This window comes from Parambassis ranga, chromosome 1 (assembly GCF_900634625.1).
Source record: "Parambassis ranga chromosome 1, fParRan2.1, whole genome shotgun sequence".
NCBI classification, from domain to species: Eukaryota; Metazoa; Chordata; class Actinopteri; family Ambassidae; genus Parambassis; species Parambassis ranga.
The window spans coordinates 303,830-330,763 of record NC_041022.1 but is presented as its reverse complement, the minus strand read 5'-3'; the positions used below and the strand labels follow the sequence as shown (position 1 = coordinate 330,763).

The 26,934-nt window shown below is 44.9% G+C and overlaps 3 protein-coding genes across 7 annotated transcripts; all 3 read right to left on the bottom strand.

Moving 5' to 3' along the window:
* Window positions 1-597: 597 nt before the first annotated feature.
* nfil3-5 (nuclear factor, interleukin 3 regulated, member 5) lies at window positions 598-9,364 on the bottom strand. 2 transcript variants are annotated; one of them, XM_028408949.1, is made up of 2 exons: window positions 8,957-9,364; window positions 598-4,460 (listed from the first exon to the last, which is right to left on the bottom strand). In XM_028408949.1, exon 2 carries the CDS (start codon window positions 3,930-3,932, stop codon window positions 2,112-2,114), a length of 1,821 nt encoding a protein of 606 aa, XP_028264750.1. In that variant the 5' UTR covers window positions 3,933-4,460; window positions 8,957-9,364; the 3' UTR covers window positions 598-2,111. The 2 variants fall into 2 exon arrangements, with proteins under 2 accessions (XP_028264750.1, XP_028264760.1); XM_028408959.1 differs by lacking the exon at window positions 8,957-9,364 and adding an exon at window positions 7,479-7,688.
* Window positions 9,365-12,609: 3,245 nt separating this feature from the next.
* LOC114438222 (nuclear factor interleukin-3-regulated protein-like) lies at window positions 12,610-14,218 on the bottom strand. The gene has a single exon (XM_028409434.1). The coding sequence runs from the start codon at window positions 14,216-14,218 to the stop codon at window positions 12,986-12,988; it is 1,233 nt and encodes a 410-aa protein (XP_028265235.1). The 3' UTR covers window positions 12,610-12,985.
* Window positions 14,219-22,861: 8,643 nt separating this feature from the next.
* Window positions 22,862-26,493, bottom strand: klf1 (Kruppel like factor 1 (erythroid)). 4 transcript variants are annotated; one of them, XM_028405081.1, is made up of 4 exons: window positions 26,355-26,486; window positions 26,177-26,216; window positions 24,420-25,278; window positions 22,862-24,351 (listed from the first exon to the last, which is right to left on the bottom strand). In XM_028405081.1, the coding sequence occupies exons 2-4, from the start codon at window positions 26,180-26,182 to the stop codon at window positions 24,176-24,178; spliced, it is 1,041 nt and encodes a 346-aa protein (XP_028260882.1). In that variant the 5' UTR covers window positions 26,183-26,216; window positions 26,355-26,486; the 3' UTR covers window positions 22,862-24,175. The 4 variants fall into 4 exon arrangements, with proteins under 4 accessions (XP_028260882.1, XP_028260875.1, XP_028260894.1 ...); XM_028405074.1 differs by having other exon boundaries at window positions 26,177-26,493; XM_028405093.1 differs by lacking the exons at window positions 26,177-26,216; window positions 26,355-26,486 and adding an exon at window positions 26,001-26,119.
* Window positions 26,494-26,934: the final 441 nt, after the last annotated feature.

The following is a 26,934-nucleotide window of genomic DNA, read 5'->3' as shown; positions in this document are numbered from 1 at the left end:
CTAAGTGAGATAATGTTACTCAGCTGATTTGTCAGTGGCTTTAGTCTCGTGGCTGATTGTGTGTGAATTCCGTCTTTCGTCAAGACTCTTTCCTGCTCTTTGTTCCAGTCTGTTCACATCTTTCTTTACTTTGGAATATTATTCTCGTGCATTTCTTTGATAAATTCATGCTGATTTGCTCTGCACCAAGCGAATGTTGTTTAGAATAAAATGTGTCAAACATTGTCGCATGTAGGACATAATTTATCTAAATATCCCTGGATTATCAAACACCTTGTTTGTGAAGTGTGAGATTTATGGACTGCAGTAATCTTAGCCAGCAGGATCCCTCCTGTGCTGCTCTGTGTGTGTTTGGTTATTTGTCGTGCTGAATCTGACCAGTGGTTATGAGATGATGACATAGTGAACCTAAGTGAAGTTTTTCTGGTTGTTGGGCCCACGCTGAGCTGGAACTTGCTGTCAGCTAGGCAGTGATTTAACATCACAGGGGTGTGACAGAAACAGCTCCAAACTATGCTCGGAGTCCAAGTGCCTCCGTTTGAAACTCAATAAGAATCTTCAGAAGAACGACTCAAACAGTCAATACAGAGACAAAACTCAATTCAACAACCGTTTATTTTTTCCCCAATTTGAATCTTTCACAATCAAAAATGAGTGTTTTTTTTATAACCACTTGCATATCCACGTGAAGTATAGCAATACATAATCACCTCTGGACAAGCCTTACTCAGTTCTTTTTTTGTTTCCATTTCGGAAAGCCTTTCGGCAAACGACGAAGGTTATACAGTAACACAGAGTACAAATGGTAACTGGGGCAAAGGTAGCATGGGTAAATACACAGCACAACCAGGAAGAGCATAGAGCAAAATGACACAGTGGACGACAGAAAAAATACACATTATAATAGCCAAAATAATAACTGAATACAATAGAAAATATTAATAAAATAATAATAAAATATGACAGCAGTATACAAGAGATAGAGAGACAACTTTACATTTATACATAGTGGCCAGAGGCAGGCACCAGGAAGTGAAACAGTAAAACTGGAACATACTGTATGATCTACTGCAGCTAAAACAAGTCAGTGCGGAGCTGAGTGGGATCGTTAAGACATCGGCCGACGTGGGGACAAGGGACAACACAATAAAGAGGCACCTTATGAAGAGAGAGAGAGAGAGAGCAGCTTTGCTGGTAGACTGGAGAGCCAGACAGTTCCTGTCTGAAACCAAGTTGTGTTGTTGAATGCTGGCAAACGAGGCTCGCTTGTGCTTGTCAAGTGTTGCCAACAGCATAGACTGCATAGCCTTGACTGATATGCAGCTAACTGGCTGTTTTGACATTTTGAGTGTCATCCGAACCATAAATCTGCCAGAAGTGTACCTTTCTCCTGTTTTTTTTTGTTGTTTTTTTGTTTTTTTACAAGTTGTGGCTCCTACTTTCAGTAAAGGAAACTCTTTGAGGCATTTTTCTAGACAAAGAGGAACTGTACAAGGTGTCTCGGAACAACAAACGGGTCACTTTTTAAGTCTACAACGTCCGTATCCCACTACTGTACTTTTTATTGTTTTTGCCATATTTTTCTTCTTAAAATATATATTCCATATATGCAAATTTGTATGTCACAGTAATTTACAATCTAAGTGCTTTAGAAGTAAAAGGGGACTGATGTGCAGATGGTAGGAGGTCAGAGGAGGTGAAGAAGGGGGAAGAGGGAGCAAGAATGTAACTCGTTGCCAAAAAGGGAGACGATAAGGAAGGGTGTGTGTCTTTGGTTAAAGGAATGTTCCCATAATGCCACATTAAACACTGGCCAGCCACTAAGGCAGTTTACAATAATGATTCGTTGAGTAATGTTTGAATTTTCCACAAACTCCTGCTCTGGAGAGTTTCATTCTGTCGCATCCCTCGTTAATCTGATATTTGAATGGGAGCGATGACCGGAGGTAGGAGAGAGTAAAGGGAGGGGAAGAGGTGACACAGTGAAACGATGGTGAACTCACATCCTAACTACAACTGACACAAATCACTGGCGCCTTTACTGTCTTTCAAGGTGCCAACGTGAGTCAGAGTTGTCCAGGTGACAGGAAAAGCTGCTCCTGTTTAAATCCTTAATCTCGCCTCTTGTTGCGCCCACCCCTGCCACTGCTGGATCCCTTTTTCCCTCCCTCCTTCTTAGCCTCCGCCCTCTCCTTCACCTGAGGCTTAGCCTCTTCCAGGTACTCAGTCTCATTCTCTTTGCTCTCCCCGCTGGTCTGGCCGCTGTGGGGGTTGCTAGGGAGAGCTAAATAAGGATGCTGGGGCAAAGTGGGAGAGGGGGACATGGAGATGCTGACCAGTCCTTCCACCTGTGCTCCAGAACCCCCATTAGACAGGGCTCTGTACTTGAGGCGGAGCTTGTGGGGCAGGGCAGTGGCTTTGACCTCGGCCTGGCACTCGCCATGCAGACCGGCTGCTCCTCCCACCTTCTGGTGGTAGCTGCTGATGTCTGAGGACGATGAGGAAGGGGATTCGTCATCTGTGGAGCCCTCCTTATCAGAGCTGCGAGGGTCTCCGTCACTTGAGGAGGTGTCTTTAGCAGATGAGTTCTCCTGATAGAACCCGTCAGCTCGCGGGCCTCCCTCATAGGTGAGCACGGGGGGTTCTTCGTCCAGTGTGTTGAGGTAGCCATTGTGCTGTATGAAGGAGGACTTTCCCTCTTCATTGTTGTGGATCAGATCAGGGGCGAAGGGGTTCTGGTGACTTTCAGTGTGCTGAAGACCGTTCTCCTGACCCTGGTAGCGATGGTGGCTGTCACGCTGTTGTTGCGTGCTGTGATTATACCGATGTTGCAGCTCGTCTGCTGACTCAACATGACCATTGGTGTATTCATACTGTGGTGAGTCCATGGTCTTTGTCCTCTCTAGCTTCTCAGCGACCTCTGTGATAGTCACTGAGCAGTCGGAGAACTTGGAGGTTGCATGTTGTCCATGCTGAAGGGGTCTGCTCTGCTGGTCCTCCGGGCACTGACTCTCCATGGGGTAACAGCCACTGCTGGAGCGGTACAAGATGACACTCCTCTGCGCGGAGGTGGCCTGAGGAGCGGGACTGGAGGCCTCCATATGGACCTGCTGCTGTTGTCTGTGATGCTGGAAGTCCATGGCATTTTCAGCCAATGGGCCGCTTTGCTGGTGAGGAGAAACCATAGCAGTGTGGTTGCCATGGTAAGCCCCACTTGGCATCCCATTGGGGATCCTGTTGCTTTCCAGTCCACCCATCTCTAAGCTCGAGGGCTCCTTTTTTATGCTGTAGCCTATGGGCTCTGGGCTGTCTCTTGAGGAGCCATCAGACATATCGGAGACAGACCCCCTTGGAGAGTACTTGTGAAGTGTGGTGTGCCGTTCACCACGGCTTGACTGCTCAGTTTCAGATGAGTCAGAATTCAGCATCACCTGGGACGCACTGGAGTAGCCGCTGCTTGAGAGGTAGGCGTTACTGTTTGGGGTGCCATTGCTGCTGCTACCATTGTTGCCATCGACGACACTGTTAGAGATCTGCTGACTTTTTTCCATGTATGAAGCTGTGCTGATTAGGCCGAAGCGCAGCTTCAGCTGAAGTAACTCTGTCTTCAGACGGACATTTTCATCATTCAGAGCTATGACCCGGTTCTCTAACACCATGTCATTGAGGCGACGCTTTTCCCTTGAACGCTTGGCAGCCTCATTGTTCTTCCTCCGTTTTTCCCAATAAGAAGCATCTTTCTTCTCGTCAGAAATGAACTCTCGTTTGCGACGGGAGGTCACAGTAGGCTTGCTACCTTTACCCTGGCGGCTGCTACGTCCTCCGCTTTCAGAAACCGGGGATGGGGGGCCCGCGCTGTAGGGAGAGAAATTGTCAACTTCCATGGTGTTTTTGTTGCTGGTGGATGGGATGTGTAGACTGAGACTTTCCATTTTTTCCCAGGTGGGGGCTAGAGTGTGACTCTAGCAAAGGGCAAAGGGGGAAAGGGAAAAGATGTAAAATCGTATGAAGCTTCTGCTTTGTTGCTAAGGGCTTTCACCTAGGTGGCAGGATCAGCAAAAACTTCTGGATGAGGTATTTGTGCTCCTCGAAGCGATAGCCTCATTGATTTCTGTTTTCAAGATCAAAAGGTTCAAGTGTCCAAATTAGCCAAGAAGATTAAGAAGAGATGGAACTCCACAAAAACCTCAGACATTGACGTAGTGTTTGGAACAAGGAACTTTGAAAAAAAGAAGCAGGTTTGTGTTTTATGCAGAGGTCCTTCCGGCCTTGTGATGCAGTCGAGGGTCGTCTCTGGCGCCTCACTGGAGGTGACTTTGAGCTCAGCGGCTTCCTCAATCGTTTACAGAGCAGTGACGCCTGTCAGGCCGCTGCCCTGCTTCTCTCTTCTTTCTGAAGCAGGATATAGGTCAATCCGTCTACTTCTGGACTGGTTGAGAGGTGTCGCTGTTTGTTGATGACTAAATGGGTTATTGAGTCAGAGACAGAAAGAGGGAGACAAGAGGGGGGGGCAGAAGGAGAGAGAGTTAGACTAGCTGTAAATCACTGCAGCTCATTGTGACATGTATTTACATATTAATCAGGTCAAGAGGAAAAGCTTTAGTCTCCTTGGTGTCAGATCAATGCAGTCTGTTCCAATTCAACCTGGGCCAAAAATCTATTACATAACCCTCACAGTGTGTGTTGTCTGTGTTTTCTTGACTTCAGAGAGAAAGGGTGGGTGGATGCACAATCTGAGCTGTAACACACACAAACACAAGCCAGGACTGTGTCCAGGACTACACATGCTTATATGCTGCTGCTGCAGAGCCCTTATGTAAGACAGAGCTCTGTCACATAACACAGGCCGATGCAGGCTGCTGTGGTGCCAGCTCGGCAGAGACTGAAACAATAATTCTAACTCTACATCAGTGCAGTGATTGTATAATGAATGATAGTTTCATTGTATTTCCTAAATCACAGTCGGAGTGGTGTGTCTTTGTGTTGCTCTGGTAGCCATAACACAGTCTGCCTGAAATGACACAACACCACAAGCAGCTGAACTTTTTTGCTCTGTGTCAACATTGTAGCGCGACAGGAAAAAAAAAAACTCCCCCACCCAACTTGTCTTGCATCATAAAGTTAAAAACGATGCAGAGCAGACGGATGTTGACAACAGTCCGCTGTTATGTAATATCTGGATTCTGCTCTTGTTTTTTAAGCCTGATCTCTTGCTCCTCATTTCACAACACAGCATCACACACGGTTTATATGCATTAACAACACATCATTACACACAGCTCTAGAGTCCTATGCAAACATTTTTGACACACACACACAAAGAATGTAATAATCTAGGTCAGTGTGCCTCTGGGTAACAATGACTGGTGTTTTCATTTGCAACACTGGAATTAAACCAGCACAAATACGACCTTTTATCATCTGGAATGCTTATACAAGCCCTGCTTCTTTTCGGGGAACTACAAACACTGGAAACTGAATTCATTCAAGTAGGATTAGCATTGCAGTATGTAAGAAAGATTTGTAGTAAACTGGTCATCTGAAATCTCTGGAACTTCAACTTCGCAGAAAACAACGAGGGGAAAATATGTTTTTAATGTTGCCGCCCGTCCCTATGCATGCCATTAGTAAAAACAATGATTAGCGCCGTTTCCACACCAAAGTCATGCAGACAAATTTCAGGGTTTTGCTTGAGAAACCTTCCTGATTCCTATTTATCCCATTTAAGTCAGCGGAGCCTTAAACATGAGACTAGACGCAGCGCAAACAGAGCCGAACAAAGACTCTCCACAGACTGCTGCTCTTATTTAAACAGCAATGGCAAGAGGGCAACGCCACGCTCACATCTCCGAGGAGTTACACCAACCCCTCGCTCTGATGCATTGTTCCCACCTCACAAACCTCTTGCTTTGCACCAATTCAGGGCCACATAACTGTTCCTCCACTACATGTTTTCTCCAAACTGGTTGCTACATTTCTCTGGAGTCACTGACCCTGTTACATAATCCCACATTAAAAAAAACCTCCAATAATGACCTTGAACAATTCGGAATAATTAACCATTTGTTTAATCGGGGCTGCTGTAACTCAGGGCTGAAGTCTAACATGCTGCAGGCTGCTCTTTTTTTTTTCTCCGAGAACTTGTGCAAAGCTGCGCTGCACAGAAAGGGATTTGAACACAACCACCAACAGATGTGGAAAAATGTAGGGTCAGCCGCCTCCCCCCGCCTCCAGCCCGGAATAATTTTCATAAAGACTTGCAGGGAGAAGGGGGGGGAGCAACGAAACAAAGGAGGGCGGGAAGGAAGCACGCATACGTCTGCGCTGTCCCACTGACCTAGAAACGACGCTAAGCAGTAAACACTCCTCCTGTCTTTGACGGTGCGCCATAAAATAGGTCAGTGGGACTGCAAGGGAGGGAGGGCAGGAGAGGGAACCAGAGTATTAGAGTGCACTCTAAAAATAGAGCCACACGAAGAGGTGAGGGAGGGAGGAAGCATGGGAGGGATGGGGTGACAGGAGCAATTCAGTTGGTGGACATGAGAGGAATTTTACAGAATCTGCAGCAGAGACGCACTTAATAAATAAGACGTGGTTTTTAGAACAGATTATGAAAGCCCCGGTGCTTCTCCTGCACTGATCCCTGCTAGCGTCTGTACAGCACATAACAATGTGAATCAGCAGCAGAGAGGGGGAAAACAAGATACGTGAGAGATACGGCATTGACGTCAGAGCACACACCCATCGCTGCAGCCAAACTCAAACGTTACAGGCTCTCTCTCAGGACTGCATGGGGAGGGGCTGCTGTTGTTGCTCGTAGTGTACGTGCTCTGAATTTCTCTGGTCGCGGAGCACAGCTTGTGTAACACATGCATGTTACATAGCAGCAGGAGCTACAGGTTAGTATAGCTGCAAGAGCAGGCTAGGACCCCTCTACATTAGCCGCTCTATGCACAACACAAAAGCCATTTAAAGCCTTTAAAAAAAATAAAATAAAGCCATGATGCTGCATTGTGTCATTGGCTCTTTGTGCAGAAGCCAATTTCCTATTAAAAAAAAGCCGAGTGATTCACTGCAGCTACTGTGAGCAGTTTGTAGCTCTGTGAGTGAGAAAAACACAACCCCAGAGTTCACAGCACTCTGCCTGGGAGGAATGCTTCACCTCTGACCGGCTCTGAGGCAAGTGTGAGTAAAATGCATGACATCCTCTTCCCCTCCTCCATCTTTTAAATGATCCAACACCACACACGTGGAGAGGGCCCCAGCTAGGAGGCTCCATTTTGCCCCACGGCTTTGTGTCAAACAAAACTAGGAGACAAGGATCCAGACATTCCAGGTCAGTCACAGAGACCTGTCTGACTGTGAGCCGTTCAACACGTACCCAAACAGAAGTCTCTGTTTCTTTGGGATTTTACTGATACATTTGAAGCATATAATTGAAACCTTTGCAAATTAAATCTGAAGTAGAAACTACTTACTGTCAGCAGTCAAGTGTGGTCTGAAGTATGTAACACAACTGTTGTTAAAGTACGGACACATTGATTAAAGTAAGTCTTTGGGAATCTGCTGTATTCCTCAGAGCAGTGGACAGAGTGGTCAAAGTAGTCCACTGCCTTGTACCTCATGAGTCTCCTCACCCAGATACTGGTCTGACCTATATTCAGAGAGCTGGCTGGGACGTAGCAATGCAGACGACTCTGAAACCAGACCAACTGGCAGCGGGCGGACTCACCAGAACTGTGCCTGCCCTTCGCCAGACAGGGGTTTCCGAGCGTTGCATCACATCCTGAATGTTCACTTGTTACTCTAAATTTACAACAAAGTCACGCCGGGACGAGGTTTGTAGCAGACAACAAACACGTCTGTTATATATCTGGTTCAGCGTTTTTCTTGTTCATGTTTGGAGGAGAAACTTAAAAATAGTCCGAGGCACAGAGGAGCTGTTACATCACAGATTAAAAAAGCTTCCTCCACAGACTCTTAAAAACACAAATGTAGTAAAGATATGAACGATGGGAATAAGAGTGCAGGGTGTGGAATCAATTACAGGCCTCTGTGTCCCAGGAGGAGCTGCTGTTTATTGCTTCTCCCTGCTGTGTGCTGGTTATGTCATACCTTCCAACTCCCTCACAGCAGAGCTCTGTACTTTACTTAACACCCCTCAAAAGGAGAATCACTCATCAGACATTTTGGAGCTGATTTCAGCTTTGTACTTCAGCATTTATTACTAGATTGTAATCTCAAAAAGAACAACCGCTTAATCTGTGGAAAGGGAAGTTTTAAGATGAAATAGCAGAAATTGATGCGTGTACAGTTCTAATTTACACTTATGTTCAATATTATTGATCTTAAATACACTTTCTGCACTAAAGAGGTTTTTAGGTTTGCATACCGCCCCCTTAAATATAGAATAAATGCCCCAAAACCTAATTATACACATATCCTTTAAATGAACTCTTATGTTAAAAGAAGCCTTTTATCTTAAATCGAGTGAACTGCTATCTTCAGATACTGAAGTGGTCCAGTGACCTACATAAAGACACACAGCAGCACGCCACGTGCAGGAGCTGATATAGAGCCCTGTGTCTGCATCAACCCAGACAACACAGCAGCTGCCCCTCTGCCCTGGAAAACACCACATGAGGGGAAATTACCTCGCCTTGACATTGAACACATAATGTGACATCATACGCACAACCACGTTTTTCTGTCTTTTTCCCAAAATCAGGAGTATTAAGCAGCGAAAGATGAAACCAGGTGTATAATACCTCATGGTGCCGCGCTTTACGCAACAATAAAGAGCCGCAAACGTCTCAAAGTCATGGACGGATCTGCCGGAGAGAGAGCCGCCGTGAGAACAATGAGCCATGAGCATCATGTCCTCGCCTGAACACACACACGCCTTTACATTTCACCACCAACCACTAATGTAACACGGACAAAAGACACAACATACCGCTCTGTCCTGGAGGAGGAGGAAGATCCAGGCTTCCCGACACAAAGCGCTCTCGCTCCCGTTTCCTCCTTCCCCGTGTCCCTTTACAGAAGAAGAAGAATCCTCCCAAAAAAGCTTCTTGCTGCCTCTGCTGTGTGCTGGGTGCTGTGTGCTGTGGGTCCGCGGGCTGGATGCGCTCCCTGGCTTTCTCTTGGCTCGGCTGCTGCGTGCTGCGCGCTGCCGGACACTTTGCTCCAGTTTCTCCGGCTCCCTTTCTAGAAATATGTGTTAGTAGGTCAGCGGTTGCATAACAGCTCTTGGGCTGCCTAGTCACGTTTGTGTCCCCTGTCTCTCCTCTCTCACTCTGAGTGCGTGTGTGTACGCGTTATTATGAGCCCCTCTCCACCCTTTATTCTCCATGTCCACCCTTTATTCTCCATGCCACCCTTTATTCTCCATGCCACCCTTTATTCTCCATGTCCACCCTTTATTCTCCATGCCACCCTTTATTCTCCATGTCCACCCTTATCTGATGCCATCTCTTTCACAGGAGTGCTTAAGTTTCCAACAAGGGCATGGACGCGTTTGCACCAGCACCATGTTATGAGATGTCCGCTGACAGTGTGACCTGTTACACATTCTCCAGGTGTAACTATGTAATTAATGATGCTGATGATTATTTAACCCCTTGGATTCCAGTTTTTCCTCTGATTACACAATGTTTAATACATTTATTCAGAATCAGAGATCATCAGAGATTTGCTTCTATGTTGGTACTTGAGTGAATAAAAATGGAGAGCACATATTCTCTGTACATTTCTCATTGATATGAGGTGACACAACATTAGGCTGTGGGTTAATTCTGTTCATCTGTGAAGTCAGAGGTCAACACACAACACACAAGGCCTGGAGCTTGAAGGGAGCCGTGTGAGGTATAACTCAGATGTTGAACTGCTTCTATATCTCGGGATTTAAGGACAAATATATAAAATATATTAAGACAGAGCTCACTTGCAATTTACATTTCCATGAAACAGGAATACGCCAACATTTACTGACTCTGAATAATCGATCGGCTGCACGTGCCTGTAACAAGATCAGTACAGTCCTCATGCCTGTGCGCTTCTGTTTTATTCTAAATTGATCATCGTTGTTTTTGAAGGGACAGTATTGTTACAGCACTGCATGCAGCTGCTGCTTTAAATTACGACTGGGTATTAAAATCCCTCTATACTTACCAATATAGTAAAAGAGAAATCTTTCTATTTATGATGCACCAGCTGTCTCTGTGTCTCCTCTGTGGAACAGGGCAGCCAGACTGACCTGTTCATCACCTTCACTTTGTTTTCACATCACAAAAACACTGAGTCTGTATTTGAAACGGGTAGAGCATTTATTATTTGCCTCTGCTTCTTCATCATGATCTACAGAGTGGGAGGATACAGGTGCTGCGAGCACTTCACCTGCAGACGTGTGTGATGTAGATGCATTTATTCTGGATAAATCATCACTAAGTCCACTGTTACTGCAGCAAGACATGTAAGAGAGTGTTTCTGGCAGCTGCTGCCCTGTTCTACTTAATGCCAGTCTAAATCTCTTTTTCTCTCACACAAGAGGAGAGTGTTTCTATTTCCTTATTGTTTGTGTTGCTGTAATTAAGTTGTGGCATTTATATTCTGTACCAGGATGTTGGCATACCTACTGTTGAGTATGAGTAAAAACGGCTCATTCCGTTCCTGGCCAGTCAGATGGACTTATCATATATTGTAAATAATAATTTGTTTATCTGTGCAATAAATGCAATCGTCCTATAGGAGCTTTGTATGATCCGTCACCATATTTCATGTGCAGTTACGTCAGCCCTGCTTCATAACCAGACACATCCACTTTCACACCCACATCCCTTCCCCCACCTTTGTCTGAATCCACACCCGTGCACCAATTCACCAGACACACACACACACCATCATCGCCACTATTACCATGTTGGGGAAACAGCGGCCTTGAACTTGTCTAGCTCCTCCTCCTCCTCCCCATCAGTTCTCTGTTAGGACCACCAACCCCCAACTCTTTCTGCCATTTCTCCAGCTGCCTCTGCATGCAGGCATTCCCTTGGCAACTGTGGTGGTGTGGTGGTGCCTGCCTAGCAACCAGAAGGCTTTTCACTGCTGCTTATAAGGCTCATGGTATGGGGGGAGGTTGCAGACAGAGATGCAACTGATCAGACAAAAGACCTCATGTGTGTTGTTGTTTTGGTGAGAGAGAGCCTGGAAACACAAGGCTCTGCTGCAGGTCTACGGCTGATACTGGCTGAACCTTGTGCTTAAATGTATTGAAGGTCAAAAGATTCTGTTTGCAGGCTTCTGCATTCAATTTGCTTTATTTGCAAAAATGTTTATTTGAGGGCTCAAACAATGAAACAGACCGGCTGCTTGTTCTGCAGCATGAGGCGCTGTAGTAAGCACAATGGAGGAGACGACCTCTGTAGTAACACTGCTGTGAATGAATGAATGTATGAATGACGTAGACCCACGCTGACAAGGACACTTGGCGCCACCTTGTGTTGATTCAAATAACTGAAGGAAAAAAATGAATCCAGACTCATATCATTTAAACCAGAAGTAAGGATCCAGTGTGTGTGCTACTGTTTCCTAGCTTCTCTGTGTAGCAGTGTATATTAAACACACCCCTGACGTCTGGTGAGCAGGTTTGGATTGTTTCCAGTTGTTCATGCATTCTGAACCTGTATCCTGCTCGTCCATGTGGGCCAATCAGTCTCCACCGCAGCTGCTCTGTGCCTAAAAATAGCTTTTCTCCTGCTGACGTGATGGATGAGTCATGCAGAGTTTCACTCCTCGTCCTGCATCCACCTCTCTCTCCCCTCGGCACCGTCCCATACCCCACCGTCCCCTAAGGTCGCTGATGCTGAGGTGGTGCTCATGTTCAAAACATGATGTGATGTAGGTGTCACGATGTTAAACTCGTGACACCTACATCACCTCCACCTGCTCTGTGATGTAATGCAGTCTAAGATATTTATATAGTATCTTTACAGTGTAGGCTTCATGATGTCAGCAGATTAAGGGGTTGTGTTTGTGCCAAACGTGCAACAGTCAGATGTGTGTGTTCATGGTGTGTAGGGCCATTAAAAACACATACTACATACATACATATATACTTGATGTGAGAAGATCCATCCATCATCTGAACCTGCTTCGTCCTGCAGTGCAGGGTCACAGGGGCTGGAGCCTGTCCCAGCTATCTATGGGCAGAGGCGGGTCCACCCTGGACAGGTCATGTCAGAAGATACAGAACTGTTTTTTGACTTAATGATTTTAGAGCATATCAGAGTTTTGATCCTTTTCATGCAAATTTATATTATTTATATTTTGAATTAACAAAATGTGTATTTGTCCCCCTAAATGAATTTATTCATTTCTATGCAAATGACAGGCAGCAGCGTGCAGCAAGACAGAGGTACCTGTCACAGCTGGTTCCACAGTATCATGCAAACAGCTGCCTGACAATGATGATTAGGAGTGAGTTTACTCATGTGTTGTACTCATCATGTTGGATTTAAATCATACTAAAAACATCACGACATAAAATAAAATGTGATTGATGTACATGAGATAATGAGGTTAAACTGATGAACAACACAGACTGCGATAGTATGCTCCAGAAGTCATTTTAATCACACTCATAACACACTGAACACAAGTTAAACACACATGCTGCATGCTGTGTGTGTGTTAAGGTTCACATTTGTATTGGACGTGGTGAGACAGATGTTTTGCTTTCTCTCCTCCAGTGTTTCTGACTGACCTGTTTTAAGTTTTAAAAATATACAACAGCTTTGATATCACTTGGATCCACAGACACACACTGACTCACGCAGTCTGTAGAACTCTGCTGTTACAGCAGTTCACTCCTGAATCTTCTCCTGAAGGTAGCTGCTCAGAGCCTCTGCACTGTGGAACTGAGCAGTTTATGAGTCTGACGGTGGAAAGGAGGGATGTCTGCTAGCATCAAACTCCTCTGCTCAAAGAATCAAACGATCTTAGAGAGCAGCTGTTGAGAGAAGAGCTTCTTGAGCTGAGCCACTTCTTGAGACAAACAGCTGATCTGTGACTTCAGACTGAGGTCTTCTGTTGGATGCTTGTTGCCTGTTGGGAAGGAAGAGTTATAATATCCAGAGGATGGACCCTGGTACTGCTGCCCACTACACTCCCTAGTAAAAGGAGCCTGGGCCTCTGTCCGACCTTCCCAGGCTGCCTGCTGGTGGTTTCTGGTGTGGATGTTTGGTCCATCCATGGCTACAGGCGGGCTGCTGTGTCTGCTATCAGGTGTCAGAGACATCTCCCCTCCGTCGCTGCTCCCTCCAGGAACTTTGAATCGGAGCTTGTGCGGGAGGCTCCTCAGAACCTCAGGCGAGTCCTGCCTGTGTATGTACTGAGTCTCTGTGACCTCCACAGGACATGTGTGTGAGCCACAGCCTTGCTGCTCCTCTGCCAGCTCCCTTGGAGACACCCTGCCACACTCACCCAGTGAGTCATCAAAAAACACAGGGCTACTCATATTCGAACTGCATGAGGTGGAGACATGGGACTCCTCAGATGCACTGTGACTCAAAATAGACTCAACTGCCCTCATCTGTCCATAGCTGGCAGCCTGTTGTGGATAGTGAGGGGTCTGGGTGCCAGAGCTGGTCTGTGTGTTGACGTAAGATGAGCCACCAGAGTGGGCCTGGTAGTAATGTGTTGCAGTGGGCGCTGAGCTGGCACAGCGTGCTGCTGACAGTGGTAGGATGGACACCTCAGAGGGGTCCTTGACCAGGCCGAAGCGAAACTTGAGGGCCAACAACTCGGCCCTCAGGCGGGCATTCTCCTCCAGCAGACCCAGAACCCGCCTCTCCAACACCATATCGTTTGCTCGCCGCTTCTCTCTGGACCGTTTGGCAGCCTCGTTGTTTTTTTTCCTCTTGTCCCAGTAGCTGTCATCCTTTTTCTCACTGGGGATGAACTCCCGTTTACGACGTGCGCTGTTGCTGCTGTCTTCATCACAGCTGCTACCAACTGCACCTTCAGCACTTTCAAAGCTCTCTTTGCATTTGAGACCCAAGGTGCGACCCAGGAGGGTCCTAGCCAGCTGGCTGGTGGAGGTCAGAATGGAGACAGCTTCATCTGTGAAAGAGCCAGCCCCTCCCTGGGGCCTGGACTCTGCATCCAGCAAAGAGGGCATGGACAGATCCTGAATAATGGCTCCTGCTGTCTGACCTGTCATGGCTCACTGAAGGTTGAGGAAATGCACTGTAATGGCACCACCTAGTGGTGAAAACAAACACATGCAGACAGTGAGGTGTGGATTTCTTTTTTCCAAGATTGCAATGCATTAAATCTCCTTTGTGAAATAATGCCATGACTCATTTATATAAAGCATTAAAAAGTGTAAATAGGTAGCAAATGGAACAGCTGGGTTGGCAGATGTCTTATTTAATGCTAAATCTATTTCCAAAAAGCCTACCAAAACAAGTACAGTACATATAAGTATTTATATATATTTATATATTTATATATAAGTATTTACGCCACTTCAAAGCTACTAAAGCTACTATCATCTAAATAAATTACAACATACAAAGACGACTAATCTGAAATGCAGTTTGTTTACATCGCGTTACAGTGCATCTTTCGTCAGAAATTCATTCAATGATTAGAGGAAAAAATCACGGCTTCAGTCAGAATACGGTCTGTGATCATATAAAAACAGAAAGTCCTTTAAAATGCTTCGTACTCACGGATCGAACAGCTGCTGACAGTGACGGCTTCCCGGCGGCAGAGACTTGGAGCTCCGCAGGTCATTTGGATGTGTCTGCTCCTCACTGCTCCGCATCACGCTCCCGGTACCTCCTCCTCCTCTGGTTCAGCCAGGGTCGGACCTTACCCCGGGTAACCTCCTCCTCCTCCTCCTCCCAACGGGAACCCAGCTGAGTCAAAACAGGCAGCGACGAACCAAAATAACCCGAACATGTTGTGTCCCGAGTACCTGACGGCAGAAGGAAGCTTTACTATGATTCCAACATATTCACTGATGTGCTTTTAACACAGCAGAACGTCAGTGGCCACAGCAGCTCACTTATCTGAGGTGTCACAAGTGCCAACTATTCGTTAGTTGCTCTTTAGCCACCGAAACAGTTGCTAATTAAAGCTGCAAGCAGCATTGCGGGCCCTCGCGCACCTTGCGATCCGTGGGGTCATCGCAGTCTTCTCTCCTATGCTCTCGTCTCTTATACTCTCCTGTCCTATGCTGTCCTCCTCTCATTTCCACAGATATACAACAAACACATGTTTACAACCAAACTTTCCTGCTACCAGTAGGTGGCGCTATGACCGTATCATCCTATTAGCATATATATTTGTTCAGACTCGGGTCCATAGCACTAGTGTAAGATTTTGTCCACATTGCATAAAGTGTATGGGTAGTACTGCATAAAACACAGCGAGTTCCTTTGTAATGGCGAATGGTCAACTTTGAGGCCACTCCCCCACCACACGGTAATACTTTTGAAAGAGTTTTGGAATGCGTCTATTCCCTATGGTGTCCTGAGTGGACACAGTGAATTTCAGCTCAATTGCAAGAAGTATGTGAGTCGTGAAAAGTTTTGAAGCAGGGTCACAAATAGGCACAAAATGGCCACAAAAGTCAAAATGGCGGACTTCCTGTTGGGTTTGGAGGGGGGGTCCAAGAGACTTTTTTGTGCGTCTTGGGGTGATACACATGTGTGCTAATTCTCATGATCCTGTGTCAAACTGGCCAGCGGGGCTACGCATTAGGGCAATAAATACAGTGAGTTCCTTTGTAATGGCGAATGGTCAACTTTGAGGCCACTCCCCCGCCACACGGTAATACTTTTGAAAGAGTTTTGGAATGCGTCTATTCCCTATGGTGTCCTGAGTAGACACAGTGAATTTCAGCTCAATTGCATGAAGTATGCGAGGCGTGAAAAGTTTTGAAGCAGGGTCACAAATAGGCAAAAAATGGCCACAAAAGTCAAAATGGCGGACTTCCTGTTGGGTTTGGAGGGGGGGTCCAAGAGACTTTTTTGTGCGTCTTGGGGTGATACACATGTGTGCTAATTCTCATGATCCTGTGTCAAACTGGCCAGCGGGGCTACGCATTAGGGCAATAAATACAGTGAGTTCCTTTGTAATGGCGAATGGTCAAGTTTGAGGCCACGCCCCCGCCACACCGTCAGACTTTTGTAAGAGTTTTTGAATGCGTCTATTCCCTATGGTGTCCTGAGTGGACACAGTGAGTTTTAGCTCATTTGGAGGAAGTATGCGAGGCGTGAAAAGTTTTGTAGGAGGGTCACAAATCGCCAAAAATTAACAGAAATTTCAAAATTGCGGACTTCCTGTTGGGTTTGGAGGGGGGGTCCAAGAGACTTTTTTGTGCATCTTGGGGTGATACACATGTGTACCAATTTTCATGACCCTACTCAAAACAGGCCAGGGGGGCAGGCAGAAAAACCTATGAAAACACAACATTTTGTGTAGCCAGTAGGTGGCGCTCTGTCAAAGCCTCAATATTGTTGTATAGATGTGTTTAGGGTCAGACTCTGATCATACATGTGACATTTCGTACAGATCGGACAGAAAACGAAGAAGTTATAGAGACTTTCTGTGTCCTCAGAAATGGTCAAACTTTGAGGCCACGCCCCGGCCACACCGTAAGACTTTTGTAAGAGTTTTGGAATGCGTCTATTCCCTATGGTGTCCTGAGTGGATACGGCGAATTTCAGCTCAATCCGTTGAAGTATGCGAGGCGTGAAAAGTTTGGCAGCAGGGTCACACATCGCCAAAAATGGCCACAAACCTTCAAATGGCGGACTTCCTGTTGGGTTTGGAGGGGGGGTCCAAGAGACTTTTTTGTGCGTCTTGAGGTGATACATATGTGTGCCAATTTTCATAATCCTGTGTCAAACCGGCCAGAGGGGCTACGCGTTGGGGGCGCTATAGAGCCATTTTTATATGTGCATTTCAAAAGTCAGCAAATTTCAAAATTTTTCGGGCGAATGAATTTTTCTACCAAGTTTGGTGAGTTTTTGGGCATGTTAAGGCCTCCAAAAATGCGATCTCGGAGGGGGAAAAAAAAAAAAAAAAAAAAAAAAAAATAATAATCCTAAGGGTTTCAATAGGGCTCTTGCACCATTCGGTGCTCGGGCCCTAATTAGCTAATTGAGGCAAGATAGAGTCACCATTTGACGCTATAGCACAGCTACATGCTGCTAACATGTTCACAATAACAGCGCTAATGTACATGATGATGTAGCTTTTCCCCCATGATGGCGTATTAGCATGCTAACATGTCCATTTGACGCTATAGCACAATAACAGCGCTAATGTACATGATGATGTAGCTTATTAGCATGCTAACATGTCCATTTGACGCTATAGCACAATAACAGCGCTAATGTACATGATGATGTAGCTTATTAGCATGCTAACATGTCCATTTGACGCTATAGCACAATAACAGCGCTAATGTACATGATGATGTAGCTTATTAGCATGCTAACATGTCCATTTGACGCTATAGCACAATAACAGCGCTAATGTACATGATGATGTAGCTTATTAGCATGCTAACATGTCGTAGAAACATGACATTGGAGATGTTAGCATGCTAGTCCTTATGTTAGCACTTAGCACCCGTTTCATTAGGAGGGCGTTTATGCTATGGATCCCAAACAATATGACGATAATTGGTTAAAAAATTCAGGTTTATGGTTAAAAATCTTGGTTTTAAGATATATAGTTCTAGTTCTAGCAAAAATACCGTACTCTTACCATGTATCACAAACTATTTTATAGCATCCGCCATTTTGCTTCTGCCCATAAAGCTAGCAGTCCTAGATATTTGTGAACTAGCATATGTGTGGGTGAAATAACTTTACAGTAGGAAATGTATAAATATTTTTTCCTGCTAATTTTTTCCTGCTACATAAAATCCTATAGCATAACAGCCTATATCTATGTAGTGGCATTAGGCAGGTTCTAGATAGTTCATAAACAGAAACGAGGCTGTAAGCGTTCATAGCTTTACATGGAGGTCTGTGTGGATCAACCTGCGTTTGGTACCAACGTGCAGAAATGTAGATTTATTGTAAATGCTTTGATGTATGTGTCGTTGAGTGACCTGCTGATAATGTGTTTTCAATAGAAGTCAGATTTTCATAAAGTGACAATCAGTGTATTGATTATTTTCCTAATGTTTTGTGTCCTCTTATGCTTTTACATCAAATTAGGTCATCCAGTGTACGGACGCATGCGTGGACACTGCATCCTGCATCCAGTGTACGGACGCATGTGTGGACACTGCATCCAGTGTACTGAAGCATGTGTGGACACTGCATCCAGTGTACTGAAGCATGTGTGGACACTGCATCCTGCATCCAGTGTACGGACGCATGTGTGGACACTGCATCCTGCATCCAGTGTACGGACGCATGTGTGGACACTGCATCCAGTGTACGGACGCATGTGTGGACACTGCATCCAGTGTACTGAAGCATGTGTGGACACTGCATCCAGTGTACGGACGCATGTGTGGACACTGCATCCTGCATCCAGTGTACGGACGCATGTGTGGACACTGCTCACGCCGGCTCCAGTTGTCCTCATTTGCCCTTTTGCAGGTGAGCACCCAGTGATGGCCAGTTCAAGGTACACAGTTACATGGAAATAATGTGGTGTACGTGCTCTGTCTGTGTCTCCAAACACACATTTAAATATATATATAATATATATAATATATATAAAATATACAAAAAGAGCACATGGTACTTTCATCAGAACATTAGGTTATTAGTGCCGCCAGCTATTTAAGGCAACTACCTCTGTAAATGTAGCTGTTTTCTGCCAAGCTAGTCACTGTGCTGCATCTGTCAGTTAATCAGTGATCAAATTATATAACAGTGTATTGTAAAACAAGAATGTACAGAGAGTGAGTCACAGTGAATGCCACTGTGAATGGAAAAGTGAGCTCTTACGTAATACAGAGAGCATGTGAGGACTGCACAGTGCTGGAAGTTCAGCTGGGGTGAGGTTGCACAGAAAAAAGGAACATTGTTCCAACGAGCAATCTGCTGGACAGTAATACTTCCTCCCTACACACTGAAATACCTCACACTGAACTGCCTGCCCCACATTGGTCTCACCAGTTTCCTTTTAGCAAGGCAACACTTTTTATTTACTGCCTGCAGATCTGGTGTGGCTCATTTAACAACAACAGTGTCACCGTAGACTTGTTTCAATGACCTCCACATATCAGCTGGAACATCTTTGTGCACGGTTGCCAAATGCAGTGATGGCTCTGAGAGGAATCTGAGGTGAAATTCAGTGAAAGACAACTGTACACCTGTTCAAAGGCCCCCCCCCAAGTTCAAGGTTATCCCCTCTTTTGAAAGCCTCCACAGGAGTTTGAAAGAGAAATACTATGAGCTCACTTTTCCCAGCACACCCTGAGAAATTGGACTCATTTCCAACTAGAAATGAAAGATCCATATGCTGTAACTGCTGGCCTTGTCTGTAAATGTAGGATGATGACCACCAGACAGAATTCTCAGCGTAATGTGGAAGTAGATTCACAGTCCCTCTGGTACAGAACATGAATTATCTATTAGAGCTCTGACCTGGCATGAACCTGATCATGTCCCCATGTGTTTTGCTGAAAGTTGATTCTGTAACAGTCAACAGCATGGCTGGACATGCTTCACTGACAATGTGTCCACTCTGCTTCCCCCGTGGATTATGTAACTGAAATATTGTGTGAAATATGAAAGCAGTGACTTTATGCTTCATTTGCAGGTTTCACTCTCATTGGACCTGAGGACGTCCAGGTAGAAAGCAACAGACTTCCTATCTAGGGCTGGGGATATTCAGGCACTAAGCAAGTTGTCATACTCATACTCTACTACACACACAAGCAAAATGTGGAAACGCCAAATATGGTAAACAAAAAACCCTTTATCTTTACCCTCTACACAGGCCAGTGCTGCCGGTGCTGATAAACCAGTGCTTTACATCATATGAAACAGTCCTGTACTGGTTTCAGGGTGTAGAGCCTCAATATGCTGCATTTAATTTACATGAGCAAGCATTTAGTTTATTTATTTATTTTTAATACACCTCAGGACATGGAAGGAAGTCTGTTCAGAGCTACTAAAACTAAAGGTGCCCTGAAGAACCTTTAGCCACGGGTACTACAGTTATGTCCTGTTATGTAATGTTATCTTGGTCTTGTGAGTCCCTTAATGTTGTAGAAATTCTAAATAGCTGGAATTACAGTTAGGCCCTTAAAAACAAAGGCTACAAGTAATTGCCCCGCACAGAGCATACTGTGTCCTTGCTTGACTCTGCGTGTGTGTACATTCAAGTTCAAATCAGGAGAATCCGCTTTCCCCATTCGCCTCCCTCTTTCTCTCGCCCAGCTTTTTAAATCCCTCGATCCACTTGGACTCTACAGTCTCGGTGGTTCAGCAGCTTTCACTGCTCTAATCCTCATCCTGGTTTTGGATAGAGGGCCAAGACTCAAATTATATGAGGTTGCATAATAGCAGACAAAACAGTAAACAATTCCACACCTTAGGCCAGGAGAGAGAACAGTGTATGGTTTGGACATATCCGCATGTCCTACACCAGTTGGGCTCTGTCTGCTGAGACTAAATGTGGTCGTATGTAGACAGCTGAGTGGCATCAGTGCTGCCCTGAAGTAGCTGTGTTCAATAATGTAGAGAAAAGCCGTTTATAGATGCTCCCTGGAGAGGCAACGGTCCTGAAATATTAACATTTGAAGATACAACTGCACAGTGAAGGGCGTCCTAGTGTGTGTTCTTTGTTACTGCATGAGCTCAGATTTGTTGGGTGAAATGTAAATGATATTTTTGTGACTTCTGGTTCTGTTGAAGCTCTCAGAAAAAAGAAACATGTTAGTTCTGCGCTGTAATTGAATTTGTATTATTTTATTAGTGTTTCTCTGGTGTTCCCTCTCTAATTACATTTAAGGGTGAAAGTCATACACAGAAATTGGTTAATCTGTGGATAGTGGATTTAATTACATGTGTCCTCAGTATACCTTCCTACCTCCATCCAGCCTGTTGTTCATGTGGGTGGCAAGGTAGGAGGAAAGCACGCTACTTTCTTATGTAAAACTATCAAATCAAACGGCTTTATGCGCTCTTGCACAAAAGAAAACTCATACTGTGTGGAAACATTAAAGAAGCGTGCAAACCCATTGCATTACTCAGGTTTTAAGCTTGGTCCTTTGAGCTGTTCAGTCCACTGCTATGCTTTCCAGGAAATGCATTTTTTGGGCTTAACAATTCATGCCTTAGCCGTCCCCCTTTAATTGCTTTGGAAATTCTTAGAACTACCGTCATGAATAATGCCTAAATCATCACATGATGTAAACAGAAGAGAAGGAACAGGAGCATGGTTGCAAACACCAGACTTGTTTCAGAGTTTGCTTGTTTGTTCAGGCCAGGGCACTACAGGTCAGACCTGCACCTCTGTCCTCATCTCATCTCTAAATCCCTCACTTACCCCCGACCACTGTGCTGAAATGGAATCGTGCTGCAGATGAGGCCTGGCACTCACCTGTTTTTGGTGTGTCTGCTGATGTGGAATGTCTTGTTGATTGAGCAGCAGATACCAGATTATTAATTGCCAAGAAGTGTCTGTGTAGCACTTTAATCTCCAGGATTACTTCAGGTGGGCATGTTTGGCTGTGAGTAGGGCGTTAATGTGTTGATGTGCGCACACAGTGTAGCTCTTGTTGTTTCCCATCCTGTATGACTCGGATTAGGAAGTCAGTATAGTGTACTAAAAAAGGAAACTAACCTTAATCCCCAGTATAGATCCAACTCCAAAAACAGTGGGCCCCATGTTGCCCCGTGAGGCCATCCAGACAATAGGTGATGTTTGTGGTGTTCATGTAGATTAAATCAATAACGTTTGGGCCTAAATACAGCGAGCAACACACTGATGATCTAATCTGTCAATATTTGCTATTGAGGCACCTATTCATGTTATGAAACAAGCTCCATGGACTATAACTGATGGCCAGTCAGTGGGGCCGCCTGGTGTTTACAGTGTGCCAGACACCACTGGCCAAAATAGAATGATCCGAAACGTGTGAGCAGCACTGCTGTGTTTACAGCTTGTACTTGCAGTGGTAGTTATTCTAATTATTCTATTTTCCTGTTTGGATTAATGAACAGAGTGCTGCCATCTGCTGGTTTGATTTATCTTCTCTCACATGGGCGCAGAACACGAGGCTTTTGACCAGTGGCTCTAATCTTTGCCTGTGTGTTCAAGTGCAACGTTTTGGCCGTGACACTACAAGTGACCCTTAAAGGGGTAGGAATTGTCAGTAGTGGATGAAGACAAACTGTACATTTCATTAGCATAGCAAGTGTTAAGTGTACTTTTGACATTGATGCTCTGTAATGTCTTAATTTGAGATGTGCAGCTGAAATGACAGAAGCAGACAAAAAGCATTTTGATTGTGTAAATGCATGAGCATACAAGGCAAGCACTGGCATGTGAGTGTAGATGTGTGTTTGTTGTTGAGGCGAAGTGGGTCATGCTGGTGTATGTATGTGTAAGATGGAGCTCTATAATGTGATGATGACCTCCATCATCTGACATAATCGGGATGAATCAGTGAGTGCCGAGTTACATAAGCACATCCTCATCCTAACCTCATCCAAGATTAGAAACGCAGCAGGCCAACCAACAACAGCAGGCAGGCGACAGGCTCATATGATAACAGAGCACTGCCACCTCCAGGCCGAAGGCTGCCATTACACATGACTAGATTTCTAAATGTGAACCGTCCAGGTAGTGGCGCTGTCTCCACTGAGAGTAGTTCTACTGCATTAGAAGTTTTTATTAATGGCTATTACAATAACAATACTTGGACATTTTGAATACACTCTTTTTGAAAATATAAAAACATTGTTCAACAATATGGTATCTTCACTTGATATAAAATATAACAATAAATATCTTCTTTATTTGTAGATGAGATAATTTACAACTCTAAAAATGGACCCAAGAATAGAATAAAAGCAAACATTTGAAAATATAAAATACATTTATCATACACTTAATGTTGCATTTTCCTGGAGATCTATTTAACAATAAGCTGACGTTCTAACAGGAGTCGGACACAGATATCAGATCGTCTCAGCGCTCTTATGGCCGAGCATCGACTGTGTATGTCACCATAACCCATGTTACACACATCTTTGACAGGTTGTTAGTGTTTCAGTCAGCTGTCTAAATGCCACAGTGTGTACAGTGTTAGTCAAATTGGTTTAAGCACATTCTGCTTACAGAAAGGATGGATGGGATCAGTAGACCCCCGGGGTGAGGATGTGTTGTCTGGTCCTCAGGTCTAGGGTTGAGAAATGACTGTGTTGTTTGTATTAAGGAGTCGGGCGTCGCTGTGACGGGTGAAGCTGGATTTATGTGGAACACGCTGAGTCTACACACACAGGCACAGAGCGTGGTTGTCTACATGGCTGTGGTCAGTCACACACATGTTCTGGTGCATCTTGGCATTGGCAACTAATACTGAGTGGATCTCAACAACAAACTACTGCGGTGGAAAAAAGAACTTCCCACTCTGTCATTTAAGCGCTTCATAGTGTCTTTTCAAGAGGCAAACAAACCTCGGTTCTCAAGTTATTCCTCTCTTTTCTTTGCTACATACAAACCGATATTAATAGGAATCTCTTTCCACAATTCATGGTAAGATGACAGAAGGTGGACCAATCAGCAATCATGTTTTTAGTCTGTGGTGCCTACAGTGTAGATTCAACCCAAAATATAAACCAAGCTTAACGTCTAAGGACAGGAATATTGTTCAATCAGTGAAGGTCCTCAAAGCAAAATTATGTGTGTGACAAAGAAATGACCTGACTCCAGTGTTTTCAGGCAAGTCTTACCTCGGGTAATGAGTCTCATCATGATGTACAAGTAATGAAATGGGCACTTTTTAAACTGTGGATTTCAATCGATATCGATTTGGCTTACAAGTGACTCATTTGTATTCGAAGTAATAGACAATATTCATACAATATTTCTGGATATGACAACCGCTTGCCTCCAAATTCAATTCTAAGTTGTGTACATTTGAACGTGTGTGTTTGAAAGGCAGATGAATGTGTGGGCTTCAGTTGTGTCTCTTCATGTGCAGAGCCAGGTGGTCTGAGCGGGAGAAGGCCCTCTGACACAGCAGACACTCGTAGGGCTTTTGACCCGTGTGCTTGCGGTAGTGACGAGTCAGCTCATCTGAGCGGGCGAATTTCCAGCTGCAGCCCTCCCATGAACAGAGGTAAGGCTTTTCCCCTGATAATCACACCATGAGACAGTGATTAATATGCAGTAATCAGACAGTAAGTGTTATCTGTTTTTACCTGTGTGGGTGCGGAGGTGGGCCTTGAGGTGTGAGCTCTTGGTGTAGGTCTTGGTGCAGCCGGGGTATTCACAGCTGTGGATGGCAGGCTTCTTTTTCCCAGTTGTAACTCTTCTGCCACGCTTCCCCTCCACCGCACCAGGGGGCATCTGTGGTCCAATCAGCAGGGGCGGCTGGTGAAGGGCCAGATGACCAGTGGTCTGGTTGTGGGTGAAGTCACAGTAGTGGCTGGTGTGGTTAAAGTGTGGCATGTAGGTGTAGTGTCGTGGGTCTGGTGTCGCAGCCTGAGGCGCAATGAACCTGGTGTCATGGAAGGTCACCATGGACGGGTGCTGCTGGGGGTAGTAGGGGTTAAAGTCCCATGATGTGACCTTACTGAGGCCTCCTCTGCCGTGTCTCTCCACGCTTCCTCCTTGAGGGTAGTCAAAGGGATTTACATTATGTACAGGGTTGGGAAAGGAAGTCCGACCTGTTTGCTCATCACTGTAAACGCGCTGGTACAGCTCTGGCTGCACTGTCGTGGTGTCAGCAGGAGACAGGAGCTCAGCCATGAGGCTGCCATTGGTCATCTGCTGGCTCTCTTGTCCTGATTGGTCCTTAAACATGGCGTCTTCATGGTACGCTCTGTGTTGGTTGAGCTGTGGCAGCCGTTGGGTGCTGTTGTCCAGAGGAGGGTTGAATTCGGGCGAAGGGCTGCTCCAGTCAGACAGCAGGAAGTCGATGTCCCAAGATGCCTGGCTGTCATCATCCAGGAGCTCCCCTGTCATTTGTTGAGAGTCCCGCAGCTGCTCTGAGCTGCTCGGGGACAGTTTGCTGTTTGCAGGTTCAAGAGGGAGAGCTCCAGTGTCAGACTTCCACACCTAGGAGTTAGAGAACATGAAGACGTGATGGACAACAAGAACCATTATTAGACGTGTGAACAGTGTGATGGGGACAAAAACATGTTTTTTTATACCTATCTTCCAAAATTCAGTGTGATTGTGCTCATTTCTGATTGTTGTGCAAGCACAGCATTGAAAGACAGTTTGAACAGGTTTACATCTAACAAGCCCACATTATTTCCTATTAAAAGCCCAAAATAAGATTCAGGTCGATATTAATATAGATGTCTTAATATCAAATGCTTGCTATTATTATTATTTTTATCTCTGCGTCATCACCTGAGCTGAGCTGAGCAGGTGTGAAAAGTTCTACACAAGCATTTATTTCATGCAATTTATTTTCAAAATAAGATTATAAAGTTCACCTTAAAGCAGACCTGAACAGAGGGCATTGGGGCCACAGGGTCCACACAGCTTCATCTTATATTAAACTGAATTTTAAGTGCATTTATTTCACCAAACACTTTCATCACTTACTGCAAAATGTCTTTAGACATAAGGAGGGTTGTGGCCAGCTTGGACAGTATGAACAGCGACCGGCAGAGCACACACAGTTTAGTTCATTGAACATTTCACTACCTGCAGATCTTCTTCAGATGAACATTTCGTTGCAGTTTTACATAAAGTTTGTCCGAAGCAACTACAAGATACAGCAATACTTCATCCTGAATGTAATGTACATTCAACTCATTTCATCTTACCTTAGAAACGTCTCATATCTGTCCCAGTTGACTGTTTCAGTTTACTTCACCAAATAGAGCATTACATAAAATAACTGTATTGTACGGATATTTAACCTAATAAAGCAGGCTGTGATGGTTTCCTCTATATCAGCATCAAGGCCCTATCATTGTGCAGGATGAAGCACCGTACTTACTTTCATATTGTCAGTAGAGTGAGAGAGGCTGGAGAAGGAGCTGAAGGAAGGGAGCACAGCCTGGGTCACAGCCATCAAGCACTTTGACACAGCAGCACTGAAGGTTCTGTTGTTTTAGGTTCTGTCTCTTTTTCTTTACATGACGATCTCACCCTGAACAGACAGAAGCCCAGCTCACCTGCCTCTCCTCCCACGTCACCGTCTGCTCAGTGCTCAAAGGCCACAGACGTTTCTTCAAGCCTTGGCCTTTTGGTCATTCCTCCCCTCACTATCTCCCTCCTCTCTCTTGTCTATCTCTGTCAGCTGCAAGTCCAACTTCAAATCTCTCCTTTTCATGCAGGTTTTGACCGTTAGGAGGTGGAGCGTAAGTGTCAATTAGTTACTCTAAGACTGGTCACTCAGCACAAAGAAACCTCACCGGGTTCCTGCTCTGTAGAATCTGCAGAACCGAATTTATTAACTGTCCCTTACAGCGTTCATTCTTAAATCAATTCTTCTATTGTGAGATTATTTAAAGATTTGTTTTTCTCTAAACTCTAAAACTCACAAAGCTACTTTTACAAATATTCAAAAATACTTTAAAAGAGCTGGCAGCTGCTGTAGTTTTATATCATCAAGTAGAAATTATGTCACATAAAGAATTAAACCAATATTGGCAAATTCTCTGCCCCTGTGTTCTTGAATTGTGAGGCTACAAACAAACATCAGATTTTGGTCGGTCACTGTAAAAATGTGTAAGAAAAAGTTTTTTTTTTATT

Coding starts and splice junctions, on each gene's coding strand:
- klf1 (XM_028405074.1), bottom strand. CDS start 26,251: ATGGCTGTGACCCAGGCTGTGCTCCCTTCCTTCAGCTCCTTCTCCAGC. Junction 25,279..26,176: donor ACTCTACTGACAATATGAAA/GTAAGTACGGTG, acceptor TCTAACTCCTAG/GTGTGGAAGTCTGACACTGG. Junction 24,352..24,419: donor CCACCTCCGCACCCACACAG/GTAAAAACAGAT, acceptor TGTGATTATCAG/GGGAAAAGCCTTACCTCTGT.
- nfil3-5 (XM_028408949.1), bottom strand. CDS start 3,932: ATGGAAAGTCTCAGTCTACACATCCCATCCACCAGCAACAAAAACACC.
- LOC114438222 (XM_028409434.1), bottom strand. CDS start 14,218: ATGACAGGTCAGACAGCAGGAGCCATTATTCAGGATCTGTCCATGCCC.